General features: G+C 42.9%; 3 protein-coding genes across 4 annotated transcripts; 2 read left to right on the forward strand and 1 right to left on the reverse strand.

Moving 5' to 3' along the window:
- Positions 1-938: 938 nt before the first annotated feature.
- Positions 939-3,744, reverse strand: emc8 (ER membrane protein complex subunit 8). The gene is made up of 5 exons (XM_079998368.1): positions 3,260-3,744; positions 3,091-3,167; positions 2,814-2,883; positions 2,601-2,695; positions 939-2,218 (listed from the first exon to the last, which is right to left on the reverse strand). The coding sequence occupies exons 1-5, from the start codon at positions 3,470-3,472 to the stop codon at positions 2,059-2,061; spliced, it is 615 nt and encodes a 204-aa protein (XP_079854494.1). The 5' UTR covers positions 3,473-3,744; the 3' UTR covers positions 939-2,058.
- A 102-nt stretch (positions 3,745-3,846) lies between these two features.
- cox4i1 (cytochrome c oxidase subunit 4I1) lies at positions 3,847-9,211 on the forward strand. 2 transcript variants are annotated; one of them, XM_079998369.1, is made up of 5 exons: positions 3,847-3,929; positions 4,929-5,005; positions 6,745-6,909; positions 8,360-8,491; positions 8,871-9,211. In XM_079998369.1, the coding sequence occupies exons 2-5, from the start codon at positions 4,930-4,932 to the stop codon at positions 9,005-9,007; spliced, it is 510 nt and encodes a 169-aa protein (XP_079854495.1). In that variant the 5' UTR covers positions 3,847-3,929; position 4,929; the 3' UTR covers positions 9,008-9,211. The 2 variants fall into 2 exon arrangements, with proteins under 2 accessions (XP_079854495.1, XP_079854496.1); XM_079998370.1 differs by having other exon boundaries at positions 3,915-3,933.
- A 621-nt stretch (positions 9,212-9,832) lies between these two features.
- On the forward strand, positions 9,833-21,338 carry dusp22a (dual specificity phosphatase 22a). Its single transcript, XM_079998277.1, is given in 8 exon segments — positions 9,833-10,103; positions 11,395-11,428; positions 12,399-12,422; positions 12,425-12,480; positions 13,650-13,699; positions 18,506-18,580; positions 18,690-18,861; positions 20,544-21,338. Coding segments are annotated over 8 exon segments (636 nt in total). The 5' UTR covers positions 9,833-10,082; the 3' UTR covers positions 20,748-21,338.
- The last annotated feature ends 740 nt before the right edge of the window (positions 21,339-22,078 follow it).

Here is a 22,078-nt window from a genome sequence, read left to right on the forward strand (position 1 = left end):
TTTCATGGCGGCGTCATCCAGCGCCCGGCGCATTACTGCCGCCTTTTGCTTTGGAGTGCCAATACACTAAAAAAAAAAAAAATTCGGTTCATGTCAAATATTCGACTTTATATTTTTTCGAATTTCTCTTTTTTCTTCTTGCATTTTTCAGACGTTTTTGATCTTTTTTTTTTTGCCATATCAAAGTCATGAACCCGACCCGTATAACTGTAACATAAACGAATTGACCCGCATTTCTAACTTGCTTCGTCTGGAAACTAAGTGGTCGTGGGCTGACAAATTATTTCGTACACGCAAACATATAAAACGCGATTAAAAGTAAATGAGTTCTTTTTTGTCACCATTCAAAAGCAGGGGACGTACTCGTTGCTTCTCAAACCTCGTGAGACGCAGTTGCACGTTACTAACACCAGGTGGCAGCATTTACCTACATCCAGGCCCCTGCAGGTGTTCTTATATTTACTAACCAGCGTTTTCCAATTCCCGCGTCACATTTTCAAGGTGGTGCATTATTGAGTTGCGTGTAGAATTCAGAAAACAATTAGTGTTGAAACATTATTGTCAGCGAATGTTAAAAGCCATTGAAAATGAATGGGAAAAAAGTACATAAATATCTAAATATAAAATCGTGATAATTACGATAGATTCGAGTACTTTAAAATCCCATTCTATAAATCCCCTATTTTTCCTGGAATATTTTCAGAATTGCCGTCTATTCATTTCATTGTTTTGACTCTTCAGTAAATAAAGGGTCGTGTCTTTCTTTCTTAAGTATTTAATTCCAGACTACTTTGGGATGCTGAAGAAAAGCTCACCCTTTAGATGATGGTAAGCTCTGTATATTATGTGATGACTCATTATTCTCTAAAATAATTCTCCGCATTTTGAGTTCAGAAGAGAATTTGCCCGATCCCTCAAAAATCATGTTTTAATTGTACATTCAGCTCAGACAAATTTTTCAAGTTAAAGCACATGACATTTACACAATGATTTAGTTTTAAGTCTTTACTGTGTTTACAAAGTGATTTAATGACATTTATATAAAGTATCTGAGATTGCTACATACAAAATAGCAAGACATCTTATTTAAAGGGGAAACAATACTAGTTATTCATTATTTGAGAAACACGTAAATTCACACAGCAAAATGTTCTGAAGACAGCTTTGTCTAGATTCCTTAGTTCTCTCACAAAACAGTGAATACTGTGGTGTCTTTGAAATTAATTTTAGAAGCTGTAGAAGTGACAGTAAATCGCAGTAAACACAAGACAAAGTATTCAAGTTGATTTTCGCAGACAAGGGTAAAGTCATTGGTTCAGAGTTCTTCATGCCCTTGGGAAACAAAGCTCATTTTAATATAAAAGCTCAAGTCTATAAATCCATTAATGCTGGTGCTGCTCCAGCGGGACCTGTTGTTGCATAATTTCAGTATCAGTACAATATCATTAGATCAGTCTAGGCTTTCTAAATGTAAGCCTCAACCATGTTAATGTATAATTACTAACACTCCCAAGATTTTAAGAGTAAGGTTAAATGTATTTTCCTTTCAAAAAAGGAACATAAATATCCAAACAGGTACCCTTTATTAAAATCGTATAACCTCTCAATGAGAACACACTTTTTAGCATCACATTCTTAAATAATCCCATAATATTATATCTCTATGGCTAATACCATTGAAAATGGAGGACAAAATAGACTAGCTTTCTTGAATTAATTTCTCTGCACACAACTATGAAATAAATCAAACAAACAAAAAACACAAAGCCACTTAAGAAAATGTAAGAAATTTTTAAATTTGCATTCTTAGTCAAAATTGCCTAAATCAATCCAGCTTCCTCTGCCGAGGAAGCACACATATTCCAGCGGTGAGCATGCCAACGTGCTTGCCCTTGAACCCTTTTTGGCGGTCGATGCTCCAGAAGTTCCCGTCAACATGAGAACCTTTGCGTGGAGCATCGTTTGTGCCGTCGGCTCCTTGCGTTCCTGAGCTGCACCTCGAGTAGCATCATGCACGCCGGCAGCTGGATCTGTCCCCCCGGCCCTCCAGGCTGAACCTCAGCAAAGATCCAACACAGACTTGTTTATCACAGGGTTTGTCCAGTCGTTCCTCAAGTCGTCCAGGTGATTGTCAAAGTCAATCAGGTTTTCATAAGACCTGCCCTCGAGCAAGGCAGCGGTGATCTTCTGTGCCTCACACCAATCCTCAAAAGAGTCTCTGAAAGGCAGAGTAATGACAGTTGAAATTCATCTCGTAAATTCATATATAAACGTCTAATGCATATCAAACTCTTGCCTCTAATTATTGTCAGGTTTAATGAAATCATTGAGCTTCACACTTTTCTAGCCTAAATTAATAAAGAGCAAGATATGATCTGAAATTTCTCACAATATGAGATATGAAGACAGAGGTTTAATATCACTATATGTTTTGACTTCATTTGGATTGTTTTAATAGGGGATTATCAATAAAAAGGCAGACAATTCTCATGAATGTCAATGTTGTGTCATATTCCTCCTATTCATCACAATAACAAATTCAATCACCATTCGCCAGCCCTAAATTTAAGTACACCAACTTTCCCCAGACAGTAACTTACAGATTCACATCTCTGCTTTTCCATTTGTTCTCGTGATTGTCATAAATAAGCACAATGGGTTCAAAACAACTCATGGTCAATCTACTGTTGTCCACCTGCAGGGGAAGAAGAACGAAAAAGGTGTAAGGAAAGGACTGATAGGAGGGCCGTCCAGCATGACCGATATGGTGCACAAAAAGAAAAAAAAAACAAGCCTCTGGTCATTATTATTACCATTACAATGGCTGCTTCACTGAAATTCTCAGATATCCTGGCGGCGACTTTTTCTGCAACCTGGTTGGGTCTGTACAAGACCATAGACATAGGGTGTGAATGTGGGTATGAATATAGATGGGATATTTCTGGACAGGATGAATACATACGTATACACTCATATGGTCGTGGATAACAACGGATGCAGATGTCTCAATGATTAAAAATACAACAATATTTTTTAAATCACACGGAGAAAACATGTCAAGTGGAGAAAAAAAAAAAAATCACAGGTTACCGGGAGTCCTTGGCACGCTCATTGGCCTGATAATATCCAGCGATGACATATCTATTCTCTTTGCACCAAGTGTCAATCTGCGGAGAGAGTGGGAGGCGTGAGGCGGACACACAAAGCACAACGCGCCGGGCACGGTCGCGGCAGATACGTCCCGCGCCCGCCCGCTCACCAGGGTGAGGGCCACCTCCAGCATGGGGGCCAGGGCCAGGGAGCCGTGGAACAGGGGCACGCAGTCCACGCAGAGGACCTGCGCGGGCTGGCCGTCCTTCTTCTTGTCCTTGAGCTTCTCCGCCACCAGCAGCCCGTTGACGGCGCAGTGCGGGTACTTGGCGGCGTGGAGGAGCATCTTGCAGTAGGCCTGGGTGGTGAGGACGACGGGCATGCTTCCCGGCGGACGAGCTCCGTGAGCGAGACGGTGGGCAAAGCCAATCTGGCCGCTAACGCCAGCCGAATATCACCTGCGCGCCCGAACTTGAAGCGTCAAATCTTCTTCGGGAAAGCCGTGCACGGCGCCACGGCTTCCGGGGTGTAAGTACAAATCTCGCAGCTTGTCACAGTTACTACTGTTTGGGTTTGTTTGTTTTCAGTGTCCCCCCCCCCCGAAAGAAATCCGCACACGGAGAAGCTAATCTCCAAGCTCGTCCATGTCGCACCGGCGATGCCGTAAAGCGGGCGGGGTGTCGTAAGAATTCAGCAGTCTGTATGCCGTGAAGCAAGTCGGGGGGGGGGGGGGGGGGGGTTACGTCTGACGTCGTGACGTCGTGACGTATTCCGCTCGTCGTCACAGTTGCACTTCCTTTACGGTTACAGCGTCGGCGAACACACGGAACATCCGCACCGTAGGTCATTCGTTACTTTACTTTATCGCGCGTTAGAAACCGACCGTTTTATTCGCGGGCTGTATTGCGACGATAAATGCGGTAGATGACGACCGAGGGCTCGCATATCCATCGTTCATTCCACGGTAGTAATCGGTTCACCGCGGGTGACATTGAGCGGCGGGGAGAGACGAGGGGATCGGACTGAGGCTAGTACGCGTTAGCGTTAGCATGTGACTAGCATGCCAGCCGGAAACCATCACCCGGCCCCGCTGCGCCCTCTTTCCGCGAGGTACCTCCGAGGACAGAACTCCGTTTACCGCAAAATGGACGATACATTTTTCCACTCGTGTTGCCCAACAGTGAGTGTGTATGTCCTTGCGTGGTCCCGGGCCGCCGTGACCTTGTGCTAGCAGCTAGCTTAGCGCGGTCTGCAGCCGCCGCGGATATCCCGTTGCGCTCCCGTTGGGGACCGTTCCATTTGCGCTCCCTATGTTTTGCACGCACCGCCGCATTAAACCGTGCGATACGTTGAACCGCGTTGGTTTAACCGCGAGCCAGCGTCTGCAGGAAGCCCACGTCGATGTGTTGCGATTCAGGCCATGACATATATATATATATATATATATATATATATATATATATATATATATATATATATATATATAATATGTGTTGCGAAGAGGATAAGTTCAAATGAGTTGGTATTTATGATATCACATTATATTACACCTACTAAACGTATACAATTATTTATACACTCTTAAGTCTAAAAATAACAAAACTAAATATACAGAATATAGAAAATGTCTCCGGTGCACTGGAAATTTGTAATATTATGGTGTTTGTTATTAATAATTTAACCCTAATTAAAACTAGATGGTATTTGTTTTATACATGCAAACAGACAGACACACACACACACATGCATACACACACGCATGCTCTGAGAGGATCTTTTACGTGTAAGTTGTGAAGCATGTTAGTAACTTTTGTCAATATATTGGATCATTTCTATAGAATGCTGGCCACCAGAGCCCTTCGCCTTATTGGCAATCGTGCCATTTCCACATCGGTCTGTGTGCGTGGAGGACATGGTAAGCGTCAAATCACTTCACACATGGACTTAGAGCCTTTGTCTTGTCCTTGGGGTAGACGTGTTGAGAAGTGTCATGTGCCTCGTTGAATCTTGGTTCCTATAGTTTATGAAATAGTCACCAAGAAACGGGAACACCGCATGATGTCCAAATATCAAATTTAGTGACAATCTGTGCAAGGGCCCATAATGTTGGACTTCTATCTTTATTACATTTACATTTACATTACATTTCACTGCATTTATGTATGGAAGTATGTATATGTATGTGACAAATAAAAATCTTGAATCTTGAATCTATCTCAAGCGGCGTCCATTAAATTTTTTCAACCGTAAGACATCCAAGTACCTCTCCAAATGTTATCTCCACACGCAGGGTAGGGTTGCACAGATACCATTTTATATTAAGTATGAGTATTTACAATTCAGTACTTGCTGATGCAGATTATTTATCTGAAAACTGACATTTCCAGAGACAATAATAGTGAAAACTGATTTGACAACCCCGTGTGTTATTTTCAGTAATTGATTTGGTCTATTTTGTTAAAAAACAAAGACGTAACATGAAAATGGCACAAAGCTTCAAGGGTAAAACATGATCTTTTAGCAGGTCAGGTTTAGGTATCCAAACTGTGGAAGGAATTGGGTCACAATTCACAAATGTAAAAATTTTGAATAAATACATTTTACAATACATACATCCACAAATCTGCATAGATGTTTTTTTTTTTATAATAGCAGAACAACAGAAACATTAATATTTCTCCATCCACAAACAATGAGTAACTTGTGTTGAGTGGATCCTGTAGTGGAGTGGACCCTCACCAACATGGGGGACTAAAATGTTTATATCAAGCCTTCTGCAAGTTTTGGCATTATTGTGGAGAATATCATTTATTTTTACGTTTTTTTCTTTCATTTCAATTTTGTGATGCATCACCACATTTCCTAATGTTACCGGTAGCAATTTGTAATTTAATTTGTCCATTCCAGCTTACACTCCAGAAGCCTGACATCTCAATTAACATTTGAAGTGATCAATTGTTTTAGACTTGAAACACAACATTATTCTACAAGAATTCCGAACCCAATCAATTCTACTTGCATAAGATCAACATTTACCTTAGTATTTAACACAACTCTATAACTGAACCCTTCTCTGGATTTAATTACATTTGAAACTCACTGTCATATATTATCATGTGACCTGGTCCTACAACCATTGTTACCGAATTTCTCCTTTCATTTGAGCATTAAGGTACTCGTATAGTCATGGCCAAACAGAACTTTTTGATCAAAAAGACAGTTTGAGAACACGGCCCAGACAAGACGACACGGATTTGAGTTTGCGTGTGGCACCAATTAACAGTTAGTTGAACTCTGCTCCCGACTGTCGGTCTGTTTGGGGGCAGAGTTCAACTTCATTTTCGGGTTCATTTCATGACTGTATTGTGACGAATACAGTTTGCGTCAACTGGGCTCAAACTCAATGAACCGCTGTGACGGAACATAACAATCAACAAGGCTATAAAGGCGGTATAGTTAAATATCAGTGTTCTGCCCCAGACCAGTGTTTTGTAACTTTCTTAATATGAATAAAAAAGAGTGGAGCTTAATTAAGTCTTCTAAATCACAGCCCGATATATAAAGCTGACAATCGAGGTGAATGACATGCTGATGCTTCCGTCTTTGTGCTTTAAACCAAAAATGACGAATACATTTTTGTGCTGTTCCCTCCAGGCGTGGCTAAGGTAGAGGACTATACCCTCCCTGTCTACTTCGACAGGCGGGAAAACCCCCTCCCCGACATTCGCTATGTGCAGGACCTGAGCCCCGAGCAAAAGTCTCTGAAGGAGAAGGAGAAGGGCTCCTGGGCCACACTGTCCAATGAAGAGAAGGTTGCATGTAAGCATTTGGGTTTTTTGACACATTTCAATGGATCACGCAGATTATTCGTTTTTTGGGGGTGGGGCTAATGATGAAGTGGCAGGGCCATTTTCATCTTCACTTCAACAACACAGTACCCGTGTTGTCACAATACTGGAATTTCTAACTTCGATACGATGATTTGATTACTTTGAAAAATATTGACATTCAATGCCATTTCCGATACCACAGGTTAAGATTCAGACAACATTGAGGGTATAACTTATTTTTTATAAGTATACTAAACAGAGGTGTATGACTTTTCTTGGCTCATAGCAGAAAACAGCAGAATGACTGTAGTAAACATTAACAATAAATAAAACTTTAATTCATTGTTCTCATTACTGAAAACAATTTTTCTTGGGTGGTGCAAATGTTTAAAAGCCTCTGAGATTGTCACACATTAACATTTCCACTTTCATAAAAATATGTATTGTCTGAGTCTATAGTATGTTTTTTTGCTCTTTCTGTTGTTGATATCCCCCTGTGGTTATATCAAGTGAGATTATAAATAAGAAAATAATTCTAATATAAAAAAAATTGATAACTGTAAATTCAATAAACTTTATAAAATTTAAATGTATTGAAATACAAAAAAAAAGATTTTAGTGTTGGTAACGGGCCGTTTCATTAGGTCGCCTGTCATGGCATATATGCCCTTTACCCCTCTGCTGCCATAACATCCGGGGTAACACGGGGGGGAAACCGGATGTGACGTCAGAGATTTCAACATAATGTTTTTTTCCAAAACTTTTTTTTCTATTCCATTGCTGTTTGTATTGCTCTACTATGACTCTGCTAACTATTGTTTGATGGCGCACGATTAATTATTGCATTTTGCCACGCGTTCTGTCTTGGGAAGTCCCTGTAAAGCTAACTGGACAAATTAAGACAACTCCCATGATCCCACGCTACATCTGACATCAGACTCCATCTTGTTTGTTATTGTTTTGATTTCGAGTCCCCTAGCAGCACATATTGGGAGTTACAGTTACATATTGTACCTTTAATAAGCTAGAGTGATAGCGTTGGTACTTTTGATACTATCAAATGTATAATTAACAGAGGTATCGTTTTAGACACATGCTATAGAAAAAGTATCTTAAGTATCGATACTTTTGACAACCTTACACGGTACAACATTTGTGGAGAGATTTGAATGAAACCTCAGAAACAAAGTGATGCCGAAAAAGCAGATGAGCATTGTTTAAAAAAAAAAATAAAAATGAAAATGTCTGCGATTAAAAGTGATGCAGCATCACTTTTCAGGAGGTGAAGGTGATTTTGAAATGAACACGGACCACAACACTAGCAGGAATGTGGGACAATATGAATTTTTGTTTAATAAAAAAATAGAAATAAATGTGTTTTTAAGTGTTATTTATTATTGTTGTTATTAACTAGTGGTCTTTGTTTCTTGTGTTGACAGTGTACCGCATCAGCTTCAAACAGAGCTTCGCTGAGATGAACCAGGGGAGCTCCGAGTGGAAATCGGTGGTAGCTGGAATGTTTTTCTTTGTTGGCTTCACCGGCCTCATTGTGCTGTGGCAGAGAAGGTTTGGTATGTATTTAAGAGGAAATGATGAACTGTTACCAGTGTGAACACAGGATTTGGTGCAAGTGTTGCAATCATCCCTTTTGAGGAAAAAACAGAACTTTTTAACCTGTAGATTATTTGGAGTCAACCAGGGTGATTGGCATCAAAATTGTATAAGTTGGTGCAATATTATAGACGGAAGCTAAAAGGTTCTTATGCCAATCAAAAATGAGGTTTAGGTTAAGAAAGTATGCGTTTTGTTTTTTTCCTTTGAACTGGGCCATAAATCCAAAGAGATGACCATATAATTGTTGTTTTAAGTTGTCGACATCTCCAAAATGTGGCTCATGTCGCTGTAGAATGGATCCCGAAACCCATCCAATGTGTGGTTGTCTCCCCGCAGTGTACGGACCCGTGCCCCACACCTTCGAGGCGGAGTACAAGGAGAAGGAGCTGCAGAGGATCCTGGACATGAGAACCAACCCGGTGGAGGGCTTCGCAAGCAACTGGGACTACGAGAACAAGAAGTGGAAGAAGTAAACCACCCAGCGAGGCAACAACAGAAACCACCATCCCCACACTTGAAGAGAAAACCGGACCAACACAAACATATGTCCAAACCAATATCTCTGTATTTATCAGTTGTCCACATTACCTCAGACTCTGCAATTTGGAAGGCCTCTTCCTCTTAAGGTCATTGTGTATTATAGACATGAGAATAAAAGTTCCTATGTTTCCCCCAAAGTGTCACTTCCTCTTAACGCACTCAACGTTGTGACGGCTCCAGGCAGGCTTTCCTTCAGACGGTCATTTTTAATCCAAGAAGAATGGGGGGGGGGAAACAACCACCAAAATGTAATCTGTGAGGAAGCAAATGATCGATATATTTTATTGAATCACTGATTATGTTAATAAGCTTCCAAAGTGGTTCTAGTTCCTTATGCAATTTGATTACTGGGGAGATTTTGATTTTGTGACTTTTCCCCCTGAACCCTCTAATCAAAGGGAATACTTGAAACCCAAATGAGGACATAAATAACCATACGACGTACTAGAGCTAAACTGAAAATCCAGCCCACTAATAAACGTTATAAATAGATCGGCATGAGAAGTAAGATACTGAGCTGTGATTGGCTGGAGGTGGCAGAGGTGGAGGTGTGTGAATCGAGGACGACAATGCAATGTTTTACCAGCAAAAGTAATAACAACACCAAACCCCCCCCCCAAAAAAAAAAACCCAAATCAACTTCTGGTGGCGAACCAGGGAGAAGGAAACGCGGAGGGCCGAGTCCCAGAGCCATGATGTCACTTACCGGATGAATCCGCAGCTGCGATCGTTTCACCCCACCAACCCAACCCCCCCAAAAAAAGATCCGGAAGACGAAACGATAGGACGGAGCCAGGAGCCGGTCCGCAGCAAGGGTACACTGCGACCCGAACAGTGCGGCTTAGTTGCGAAGTGTCCACCATGGTACCTGAGAGCGGATCGACAGCCGAGACCTGGTAGTTTGTCCGTCGGGTCGGGGGGATCACAGCGCGACCGTCGGGAAGCAGCGATCCGTCGGGGTCGGAGGATCCGTCGTAGCCGCTAGTTCTGCCGCGGCGCTGCGTCGTCATGGGCAACGGAATGAACAAGGTACAGCATGGCTTCCGCGCGTCTCGCACCGCGGTCATAACGTTTTGTTTTTGAATATCGTACTCGGGTTTTTTTTTGTTGTTGTCTCGACCCTTTTGCAGCCCGGAAGTGTATTCACCGACATCCAGGCGGGGGGTCAAAGTGGAAACACGTGACGGGCTTCCACTCTGACCCCCCCCCCCCCCCCCCCCGGATGTGGGTGAATAAACTTTGACCCTGAACGTTACGTTGTCTTTTCACGCGAGTGAGTTCACATTATCCCCTAAAACCCCCTGAAATGTCACACCCGCCTTGTTTTCAGTGCTGCAACAAGCACACTGCCGATGAGAATAACTTTTGCTTCAGAAAGACATCCATTCATATGTAGTGAAATTGGCAACTTTAAAGTGGTAATCCGTAGGATTATTTTGCGTGCAAATCGATAGTTATCGAATCCAGCTCGATCCTAAGGAACAGCCGGTCGGTGTATTTGCGTCATTTTTTTTTTGTTGCGCCTCAATACGCTGTGTCCGTTGTTGGTGGCGGGGTCCGCCTTTCCCGTCAAGAATGCGCTGACAGGGCACGTGAAAAGGCAGCGGCGTTGGGAGTTTGGTAGAATAGCGGAGCTGGAGTGTGGATGTGGATAAACTTTCACGGTAAACAACAGCGTCCTCAACCGCGTCGCGGAACTCTGGGACCTGTAGCGTCGTCCACCCGACACAGGCCGTTTTATGGATTGCCACTTTAACAATGGGTCAGAAAGTTGGTGACCTCATGATCTGGGAAAAAATTTAGCGGGGTTCTTTGTGATGTAAATACTCCTTTTGGGGGAGAGATGGTGGGTTCAAAAAAAAATAATAAGTGTGGCGCTCTGCAAAAGTATAAACCTACCTAAACAACGGAGGTCTGACGCAGGGGTTATTCTCTCCGATGCTCACCCCATGGAGAGGCTGAGGCAGGCCTCTCCTTATGAATTGAAGCAAATCAATATAAAATCCCCTCCCCCCAAAAAAAAGATGAAGAACAAAGACAAAACTCCTCTCTCTTCCCATTCGCCGCTCGGGCGCGTCCGGGCGTCCGTGCGCGGCCGCTTCGGCCCTTGTACGGTCTCCAGCCGCCGACTCTCGTCCGTGCGGCTTGACCCTGAATCCGAAAGCCTCGAGCTTTAAGAGCGTCAGTCCGTTCTGGGGGACGCCCGGTTTAGTCGTGTTATTCAAGAGCGTTTGTTTGTTTTTTGTTTTTTTTTGTTTTTTTGTTTTTTTTCCATGCCATCTAACCTGTATCCACCATGTCTGTAAATGCTGCTTCACAGATTGTTGACGGACTCTACCTCGGAAATATAAGAGGTAAGAATGCCGTGATTCGATTCCATGTGGTAGCTCTATGTAACATACAGTATGACCAGCGTTTTCTAACCAGGGGGTCACAGGCCGTTATAGCCTCTAAATCTCAGTAGTCCTAAAATGTCCTCTAGAGATAGTCCCTGATTATAAATATTTGGGCATTTAGATAAATGAAAAGCTCACTTTTTAGTCATGTTGACAACCTCATAAAAGGTTGCACAACTATCTCTAGTCTCTATAGAAACACCTCCTGTTTTCATATGTTTACCAGGAAAGAATACTTCCATCTGTTTCCCTTTCCATATTGAAATATGGTGATGAAATCTATGGACGGGCGGCTCCCACCACCCTTAAACGTTAGAATGCAGGATTAACCACTCAGCAGCACATGTGTTATTAAACTTCAATCCTGTTTCTCTTCAAATATGCGTCGCCTCCCTCCTTCTGACCATTGACTCATGGCCGACTTTCAGTCGGACCTGTCTTATCAGGGCTGGGTTCGTGGAAAAATGATAGGCAGGCAGGCACAAAAGTTGAGATAAGTATCACAATTAATGAAGAGTTTCACTCTTTGGACTCCACCTGCCACTGAAATGCAGCATCGGCACCTTTATAGCCCGAGCAACTGAGATGACGGGGAAAACACAGAAGTGAAAAGTGAAATACTGCAGCAGCGGCACCAGTAGACCCCCGCCCTGGAGCTCTGACCAGTAGGGCTGTGTACAACACCCAGTGATCCCTACTGGAGGTCCTCTGGAGTTCCCAATTGTCAGGAGAGGTTGACGATTCAAGTGGAATTAGTCTCTCTCTCTCTCTCTCTCTCTCTCTCTCTCTCTCTCTCTCTCTCTCTCTCCTCTCTCATCTCTCTCTCTCTCTCTCTCTCTCTCATCTCTCTCTCTCTCTCTCTCTCTCTCTCTCTCTCTCTCTCTCTCTCTCTCATCTCTCTCTCTCTCTCCCCCTCCCTCCCTCCCAGATGCAGAGAACAGAGAGAGCCTTTCTCGGACGGTATCACCCACATCCTCTCCGTTTACAACGACGCCCAGCCCGTGGTTGAGGTACGACGAAGTGCAAGATCTGCGAGTGCAACAATTTCCTCATATCCAGAACTAAGATTTTATTCGTTTTTTTTGGCATGTACAGTCTGTCGCGTTTTTCCCGTGGCCGTTAGTTATTTCTAGTGGCTATGTCGTTCGTAAGGAGTTAAAGCCATTGATTTTTGTAAGGCTTTCTCCTAGCCACTTGGGGGCAGTGATGACTTAGTTTAGAGTGTGTTATTTTTTTATTGATGTTCGGCCAAAGGTTATCCTTGACGTGATACAGTCTGAGTTCAATCTTAAACTGCTGGTTTGGGGTCCTACCACAGGATCCGGGTGGAGTTTATGTCCTGACTTTGACTGTCAAAACAAAAAACAAAGTTTTCTCGTATGTGAACCGCCTCTTTCGGGTCTTTGACTCTATGACCCAGCCGCGCTCGGCCTCAGCTTCCAGATGGATGGACTGACATTCTCTTGGAGAATTAGGTGATCTAGAGCGGAATGAAATGGATTCTCCAATGGTTTTAAGGCGTCCAAGGTTCGTTTCCAGCAAAGCATCCCCTCAACCGTGACGCCGACGCCCTGCCCTGAACGTTTGTAGGGGCTTCTAGGTGTTGGAATGCCGGGCCTTTTTCTCCTGGCAGAACGGCGCTCACGTTGGCCCAAAAAGTCCGCTTTTAACTCATCCGTCCATCCAGAGAAGTTTTGGTTTTTTTTCTCTTGCGAGTCATCTGACCGCTTTTCATCAAATTTGGCAATTTTTTTTTTTTTATATAGTGACTAATAATTTCTTCCTTGCTCCATTTCTATGAATCATATTTTTGCCGAGTTCCTTCCTGAATGTGAAGTCATGGAAGCCGAGCCGAGCTGCTGCCAGAGCAACCTGCAGACCCTCGGTGTTGTCCTTGAATTCTTTGCTCTTGGAGACATTTTGGGAGGAGACAGATAAATTCTAAACTTGAGTTCGCTTTGTCTTTCGGACTTCCCTCTAAGCATCATACAACCCACAAAAAAGATTTTAACAAATTTAGTGTGGAAAATATAAGACGAGGCACAAATAACGTTTCAAATTATTATAGCTTATTACTTGTAATCGTCACAGTCTTTCAGATATAGTTGTATTTCTTCTATTGCACATATATATATTTTTTTGGTTTAACTTTATTTTTTTTTATGTTTATTTCTTGCAGGATATGACCTACCTGTGTATCAACGCAGCTGATGCATCCAGCCAGAACCTGTGGGCACACACACACACACACACACACACACACACACACACTCACTCACTCACTCACTCACTCACACTCGTGTCATATTATCCAAATCAGTGTGTAAAATGTGTCATGAGTCATGTCGTGTGGTTAAACAATACATGTTCACCGTCCAACTCTGGATTGTGGTCAAGGGTGTGACAACCAAGTACGAACAGTTGGATTACTCACCTTGACAGTTGGCAAATCCTTTTCTTCCAAGACTTTCAGAAAACGTTGGCGCTTTATCTTGTCATTTACGATAAAGAATACTTTATGATCGAGGCAAGTCGTAGTATAAATGATTTGTGTGTGTGTGTGTGTGTGTGTGTGTGTGTGTGTGTGTGTGTGTGTGTGTGTGTGTGTGTGTGTGTGTGTGTGTGTGTGTGTGTGTGTGTGTGTGTGTGTGTGTGTGTGTGTGTGTGTGTGTGTGTGTGTGTGAGTGAGTTGTTGAGGAGGGGATGATGGTGTTGAAACACTCATGAGTTGTCCCTTCATTGGACAATACCGTCCTCGGAACATTCGGCATAAGCCATTATCATAAGTGTGAAGAACAAATGTATGGAACAAGGGTTTGAAGTGCAACTGAGCATTTTGTCCCAATGCGAAATCATTTCCATTCCCACTGGATAAGATAAATACTATTTAAAATATTATTTCCCCAAATGGAAATTCCAGTGTTACAGCAGCAATGACATACATGACAAAACACATCATTTAGACACGTGTGTGTGTGTGTGTGTGTGTGTGTGTGTGTGTGTGTCCGCGCAGCCTGTATAGGAGCAGCGGCCGCTTCCCCGTCGTAGCGAATGGGAAGAGGTGTTTTGTCTTTGTACTTCTATTCTAGCCTGTGTACATATAAAATAACAATTGTATATAAAAAAAAAAATAGAATTTAACTGAGTGAAAGGTAAAGCTTAAAAGTGGAAGCTAAACTTGAAGTAAAAATGTGCATTGCCATTCAGAGGAGGGGTTTCCTCTCCTGGCACAGAGGGGAGTCATTGTAGGTGCTATTGCGGTGGCAGGAATGACCTCCTGTAACGGTCCTTATCGCAGCGGAGCTGAAGGAGCCTCTGGCTGAAGACACTGTTGTGTGACCAGTAGGTTCTGTAGGGGGTGTGCAGTGTTGTCCATGATGCTTAGCAGCTTGTGCAACATCCTTCTCTCTACAACCAGCTCTAGGGGCTCCAGAGCAGCCCCCAGCACAGCGCCAGCCTTCTTCATCAGTTTGTTCAGTTTCTTGGAGTCGCTGGCTCTAATGCTGCTGCCCCAACAGATGACTGCAAAGAAACCTGCACGAGCCACAACAGACGGGTAGAAGATGTGCAACATCTTGCTGCACACATTGAAGGACCTGAGCTTCCTCAAGAAGTAAGGTCTGCTCTGTCCCTTCCTGTAGGCAGCCCCAGTGTTGCATTTGCAGTCCAGTCTGCTGTCCAGGTGAACGCCCAGGTACCTGTAACCCTCCACCTCTTCTCCCCGCGACCATCTCCTTCGGCCGGGCTGCAGTCGACCAAGGCCACGCCTCGTCACTCGTAGCTGCAAATTCTCTCGTCGTTTTTGACACCGGAGCCGTGCACCTCGCCCCCCCCCCCCCCCCCCCCCCAAAAGGAGAACGTTAAGGATAAGGTGGATGGTTTTCCTAGGGATCTGAGTTCTCAAGAGGTGTCGGAGTCAGAGGAGCAGCACAGTTCTGGAATGAGGTCCAGAACTTAACCAAGGTTAATTGTGACCAAAGTCCTTTTTTTTTTTTTTTTTTTTTTTTTTTTTTGAGTGTTTCGTCGGTTGTTACTGATTGGGTTGCGTTGGGGGGGGGGGGGGGGGGGTGTCTGACCTCCTGTCGCAATCAGGCACCGCTCCCTGAGGCGGCGGCAGAGGAAGGAAACCTTGCTGTGACATCTGGCTGTTGGCTGCGACCACCCAGGACCTTAATAAAATCCCTCTGTCACAATCTCTGCTCTGGCTGATTGGAGCGCCGAGGCCAACTGTCAACATGTCGCTGCAGGACGGGATCTGGCGACCGCCCCCTGTGTGTACAGGGCCGTGTTGGAGAATGGAAATGTGGTTTAGATATTACTGGTTATTTTTTTTTTCCCGACATCTTTACCTTAATTGCGACAAAGGTTTTCCTGGTTTTACGCGTCCGTGCTTCATCAAGTCGAGCGGCGGAGTTAGACAAATGAAGAGCCGAACACGCACTGAGGTTGATGACGTGTATCATTGATCAATCTTGAGGGCAAACGTGTTGGGCCAATGGCTGCTGGTGCTGGAGCTTTAACTCAACCGGTTTTGCACCTGAACTGTTCCACAATTAGTTTTACTCATCTTTCCCTGTGCATTTAACGACTTATTGTGCGTCTTGCAAAGGAGGGTTTCGTCCCAATGGTTTCCTGTTGCAGTTCATTGAAGGGTTGCATTGGGGATGAAACCCCATGGAGTGTTATCTTCAAGGGATTCTTGCCAGTGGAGCATTCCAGGCTCACTGTAAAGTGTCTTCCTTGGCATTATACGCCGCTGAATGCCAAAAGCTCTCATGTGTTGTTCGACAGCGATTTGTGAAATATAATTTTCAAATGTTCTCATCGCTAAAGCAGTGAGAAGGACTTTAATGTTTGGTGTTACGCACATGCAACCAATAGTAATCGTGATTCTTTAAATCGTCCACCTTGTAGGGTTTGAAAGTAGAGTTGCAGTTCCATTTACCTTTGGAATGGCTTCATTTGGTCTTCATTTTGCACTCAAGATGTAGAACCCCCTCTTTCACTTATACATCGAGGAACATGTGACTCAGACATTAACGCTCAGGGTAGCGGCATCTCATCATTTTTGTATATCAGCAAAAAATATCTTGTCTGAATGAGACTCTTCAATATGTGGATTTAGCAACTTAAAACCCCAAAACCATGGCCGCAAGAAAGTTTTTCTGCACATGAAACAAGTAAGCCGGAAACCTCTGGGCCAGAAAGACAGATTTAAGTGCTGAGGAGACATGTTTTCAAGAGGAGCTTGGATCTCATGAAGAAGGAAGAAGAGCAGTCTATTTTAACCCCTGTCTGTTGGCTGTTGGGTAAGAAGCCGCTGCTCCACAGGAGACGCTGCGTCCAACCTTAAGGTTCCTAATTGTGCAACGCAGCACCAGTGTTTCCTGGTAGAGTTTAAATAGGATCCTCTGGCTCGTTGCGCCCGAGCTCTTGCTTTTTTTGTTTTTCTTTGCATGAGGTCAGCTGGTGTCTTGCCAATATTAGCCTGGGACCATCGTTGTTTTTGAGTGTTGTTTCTCTTTGTGTCTATTGTTTTTGGAAGCCCTTAACCACTTAACACTGTTAAGTTTTCAGTATGATGGATTTAGACCTTGAGTTATTGTTTAAAATGTTTAGCATGCCAGAGGCACTGCAACACGCTGATGTGATACACCATGCTGTGTTTTAGTCTTCTGGTAATTCTGTTTTAGTAGCTTTTTTTTTTTTTTCCTAAAAGTGGTAAAATCTCCTAATTTGGAGGCTCAATAAATGTTACTTTCTTGTTCCCCCCTGAGATATGGGTTGGGACAGAATATAGGAAACCCCGAGCAATATATGAATATCAAGGACTAGGGACATCCTTTGCCTTCAGAACAGCCAAAATCCCTCTTGGTCCGGAACTGTGGGTCGTGGAATACGATAGGAAAAGCCTCCAGTTCCACGAAGGAGGAAGGAGGTGAAAATCTACTTCAGACTCTATGCTCCAGAATTTCCCATAAATGTGCAGATCAGCTGCGTGTGGAGGCCATGGCGGGTGGTGGACTGCGTTCTCATTATTCATTAACCTCTCCTTGATTTTGTTTAGTGCTGTGTACGGAGACGATGTTGTCCTGGAACAAGGGGAACATCATGAGGGAATTGTGTTTGCAGCATTGGTTGCGCCTGGTCTTGTAAAATGGCCTTAGATTATTTGGCCATGCAGAGCAATTATTGGGCATAAAGGCTGCCCATACATGTATGCATCACCCACCGTATTTAACAGCTGGGATTATGTGGGTTGAAGGCATCCTTTGGCTTTCTCAGTAAAGGTACAGTAAATCTGTCCATATGTAAGAAATATGGTGAAAAATTGCTCTTTAAACAATGTAACTTTATTTTTTTCTCCATTCCTCAGGGCCGCAGGTCTTGTTTCTCACATCAGGTTCTGGGTGTTTTGCGTTGGTCTCGGATATGGTTTTTCTGAATTGCAGTGCTGTGAATTCCAGCTTGTGAAGCTCACAACGTGTCGTCTTTTTGGTTAGACTTGGGAAGTGCGATTCAGAGCCACGGTTGTTTTCCAGGATTTACTTTTGAGGCATTCACCCACTGTTCTATGACGTGTCCGTCGACTTGGATTGGTAAGCTCCTTTTTGTCATGCGGTGTCAACGGTTGTTTTGTCCACCCCGTTCACTGCCATAGTCGATACCTGCACTTTCTACAGTTTGTGGTGGAAGAGTAGCTTGGAAATAGAAAACCAAAAAAAATGCTGTTTTGTAAAGTCGACGTGGGTGATGCTTTAGTGAGGACCTCAACATTATGGTTTCACTTCATTCTATCCTTTTTCATATCCCATAACCTGAAATCTATTTACAGCTCTGACACGGTAGAACCACCTGGCAAAAAAGATAGTTTACCATTTCAAATCAGTCAATGCACACAATACAAAAGTGTGTGTGTGTGTGTGTGTGTGTGTGTGTTATTTTATAAATTTATATTTAATGTGTATTAAATAAGGTTATTTATCTTTTTTTTTTTTTTTTTTAATCTTCCATGGTGCGGTGTGTGAATTCCAGTTCACAGCATTTTAAGGAGTGCATCGGCTTCATCCACAAATGCCGTCTGAATGGCGGATCATGTCTGGTTCACTGGTGAGTTTTCCACGTTTCTATAACCACGTCCAAGCAAATGCACATCCCCTCATGCATGAATCAAAGACCTTTTTTCATCTAAAACCGACTGAGCGTCCCTCTGCCGCAGCCTTGCCGGGGTATCCCGCAGCACGACCATGGTGGTGGCGTACCTGATGACCGTCACTCCCTACGGCTGGCGGGAGTGTCTGTCCGCCGTCAAGGCCGTCCGCTCCTTCGTAGGCCCGAACTGCGGCTTTCAGCAGCAGCTGCAGGAATACCAGACGGCGCGGGTCTCAGAGGTTTGCGCACTAACGTGTGTGTGTGTGTGTGTGTGTGTGTGTGTGTGTGTGTGTGTGTGTGTGTGTGTGTGTGTCAGTCAAGATTTCCATCAAGAAAACTGAATTTTGTATACTAACCAACTTTAAATGACTATTTCCGTGAAGATCAGTTCATCATAAAGTAATTAGAGGGAGCTCTTTGTAGAATGTTATAATTAATTTGTCCTTTTTTCTGTATTTAATTTCCTACAGAGCATTCATACACACGTAGTCTCAGTGGCTACTTACTCTCACTTTCTATTTTGATGATATTTGGGGATTTTTTTTGCGGTACTAATTGAGAATGTTTCGCCTCCGTGGAAGTTGTACTAACAGCGTTTAAGCGCAGAAAAGGAACTGGAGGGGGATTTGCGGGGATTGCATTAGAATGGTACAGGTCATCACGTGTTCAGCGTTAGTGTCAGCACCTTGCAACATCATTTGACCAAAGAATATGGTTTTGGTCAAATGATTTGGGATTTGTAGAGGAAACGATCTCTTTATTTGCTCTTCCGGTGTTTGATACAGTAAGGGAGCAAGATAACACTAGTAAAACACGTTTGTGGACCTTTGGCCAGAGGTGTAAATTCAGTTACTTATTAGAATTGCTTTTCTTTTGGCCGACTATATTATTAAATGTCTTTCGGGATCTTATCGCACATTAAGGGCGGTGAGTCAAATAAAAGACACACAACTGTAACAAAAGCACTGTTACAGTAGTCCAGGCCTGTTAAGTAATACAACTAAAGAATATAATACATTTGCAAATTCAATAAACCTAAAGATTAACCAAAGAGTCCAAGCAATTTGCATTATCCTTTATGTTGTGTGCTTTATTGAATTTCTTTTAGTCATATGTGAGGGTAAGATTTACCTTTTCATATATATATATATATATATATATAAATAAATAAATAAAAAATTCTTCTGGCTGTTTTACAAGCTGGAATATTGTGGAAAAGCCGCATTCTTACAACCACAGTAGCTGATGTTTTGCCTCATCACTGTACATTTAACTGGTGTTTTGCATGGCAAAAATGACAAAATCTCTTCTCCAATCACCATTCGCTTTTGATGGGCTGTGTGTTATTGCTTAGTTGCAATGTTTATGCTTAAACGAGGATGATGCAAGTAGAATAGACTTGAGTTACACATCCTCAATGACGACTATGGTGCGGTGATAGTTTTGGTTTTTGTTGTCGGAGAACTCGATATTGAAGCGAATGTGTATTTGACACATTCGCCTTTAATAACGGTAAAATTCAGTCTTTGGTGTGTAAATGTTGACAGTAAAAGCGCTCAGCCTCAGTTAGAATAAAATAGAAGATTTAACAGGCAATCCATTTAACAATTTCTGATTCAATTGATTACTATTTATTTCTAGTTTATTAAGTATTTTAATCTACACTCGCAGTACATCTGTAACACTTACTAATGAGTAGAAAAACAGTACTTTATTAATAAAAATGTGTTATACAATGTCATTGTGTTAGATTTGTACATATATTTCATTTTATTTTCATTATCTGAATTGCCCGCATGTGGATAAAGAAAGAGTTATCTTTTATAGGTTAAAAAAGTGAACTAAACTTATTGGCAGTGCACTTGTTGTTGATGTGACTATATCAAATTAAATTGTTTTTTTTGGGGGTGGTGTTTTCCAGTACCGGGTGTGGCTGCGAGACAGTTTCAGCGCCAGTCCGTTTGACGACCAGGAGCACGTGGCGGCGCTGCTGAGCCGCTTCGCTGAGCAGCAGCCGCAGGACGGCCAGGCCAGGGCTGGGGCCGCACACCAGCCCTGGATGAACCCGTCCGTGGGCGTGTGCACACTGCCATATGACCCCAGCAACCCACACGGGGGCAGCTGATCCTCAGCCCCCGGGTTCCTGGCTGCAGCACTGAGTGGAAATGCCAAAAAAGTGTTTTTTCCCCAAATCCGACCCCACGCTGCAACATGGCTTCCAACATACTGTAGACAGATAAGATGAGACCTGAGATAAAATGTGTTCCCTGCTTAAAAGTGCACCGTTTCGACGGCTTCGTTTTCATCTATTCAGTCCTTGATACGTAACGGGAGTAGATGCCTTCCACCACCCTCTAGCTCTGCCATGTTTTTTTTTACTTTTTCTGATCAAAAGCCTTAACTCTTAACACCACAGAACCTTTTGATTTATGTTCAGGTTACACTCACATCCATCCAGGCTACACACTTCATCCAGCCAGGCAACACACAACACACTGCTGTGCTTTGACATCATGTCATATCTCTATTTGAAGGATCTCTGCGTTCCAGAGTCTGTCAGTCTTCCTAATGTCCACTGCAACCTCCTAACTAAAAAAGCTTATTTTTTATGTTAGGATCTTTAGTGGTGCAGTGATATTTTCCTCAAGGAATATTTTCTTTTAATGAAAAAAATGCATAAAATGATTGCCAATCAATATGTAATAAATATAGAATATCAAAGAAACAAATGCTTAACTGTTTGGCTTTATTTCCAAGTTTAATATAAATATATATATTATTTTTTTTCCATGTTTGCATCAGTCGAAATGAACAAGAAATTAAAAGACTGACTTCAGAATGTGTGTATACAAGCAATGTGTGGAAGTTTAAAGTTTCCCTTTTAAACGTTAAACTGGACAATTCATCCCGGTGACTAACCGGTGATGTACTATAGGCCGTGAACGTGGTGCCAAGCAAACCTCAAACTTTCTAAATGTCCACGTTACACAGGTGACATGAAACCGCAGATATGGCTCAGATCCTCCAGACAGAGCAGAACATGTGACCTGACCACAGCGTCCACACTCTCGGTTTCCAAGTGATCCTTTTTTTGGTCAATCTAGGTGCGCAAAGCCATGGAAAAAAAAAAAATCTATATTTGCTATCTTTTACAAGTTGCTTGTGACATTACTGATAAACCTGTTTGTATCAAAGGCACGGAATGAGAGGATCATTTATTCTGTCTTTACCTATTAGGGAATTGCTGATATAGATCCATCCTTTTGCTATAAACTGAGGGTGGTATTTAGGTTTGAATGAGGGCTCTGAATAATGGCTGTAAATGCAGGGCGGCCATGTGTAATAGAAGCTGAATGGACACAGGAAAGGCAGAAATGTGTGAAAGTAAATATTTGTTCTTTCCTCATCCCACGAAATGGTTGCGCCAAAACAATACAAATACATATACAAGGGTAT

This window comes from Zeus faber (assembly GCF_960531495.2).
Source record: "Zeus faber genome assembly, chromosome: 3".
Lineage (NCBI taxonomy): Eukaryota > Metazoa > Chordata > Actinopteri > Zeiformes > Zeidae > Zeus > Zeus faber.

What these genes read in the sequence shown, in the direction of transcription:
- emc8 (XM_079998368.1), bottom strand. Translation starts at nt 3,472, where the DNA reads ATGCCCGTCGTCCTCACCACCCAGGCCTACTGCAAGATGCTCCTCCAC. An exon ending in GAGCGTGCCAAGGACTCCCG is followed by an intron (nt 2,884 to 3,090) that starts GTAACCTGTGAT and finishes GGTCTTGTACAG; the next exon opens with ACCCAACCAGGTTGCAGAAA. An exon ending in AAAAGCAGAGATGTGAATCT is followed by an intron (nt 2,219 to 2,600) that starts GTAAGTTACTGT and finishes TCTGCCTTTCAG; the next exon opens with AGACTCTTTTGAGGATTGGT.
- cox4i1 (XM_079998369.1), top strand. Translation starts at nt 4,930, where the DNA reads ATGCTGGCCACCAGAGCCCTTCGCCTTATTGGCAATCGTGCCATTTCC. An exon ending in CAATGAAGAGAAGGTTGCAT is followed by an intron (nt 6,910 to 8,359) that starts GTAAGCATTTGG and finishes TTGTGTTGACAG; the next exon opens with TGTACCGCATCAGCTTCAAA. An exon ending in GCTGTGGCAGAGAAGGTTTG is followed by an intron (nt 8,492 to 8,870) that starts GTATGTATTTAA and finishes GTCTCCCCGCAG; the next exon opens with TGTACGGACCCGTGCCCCAC.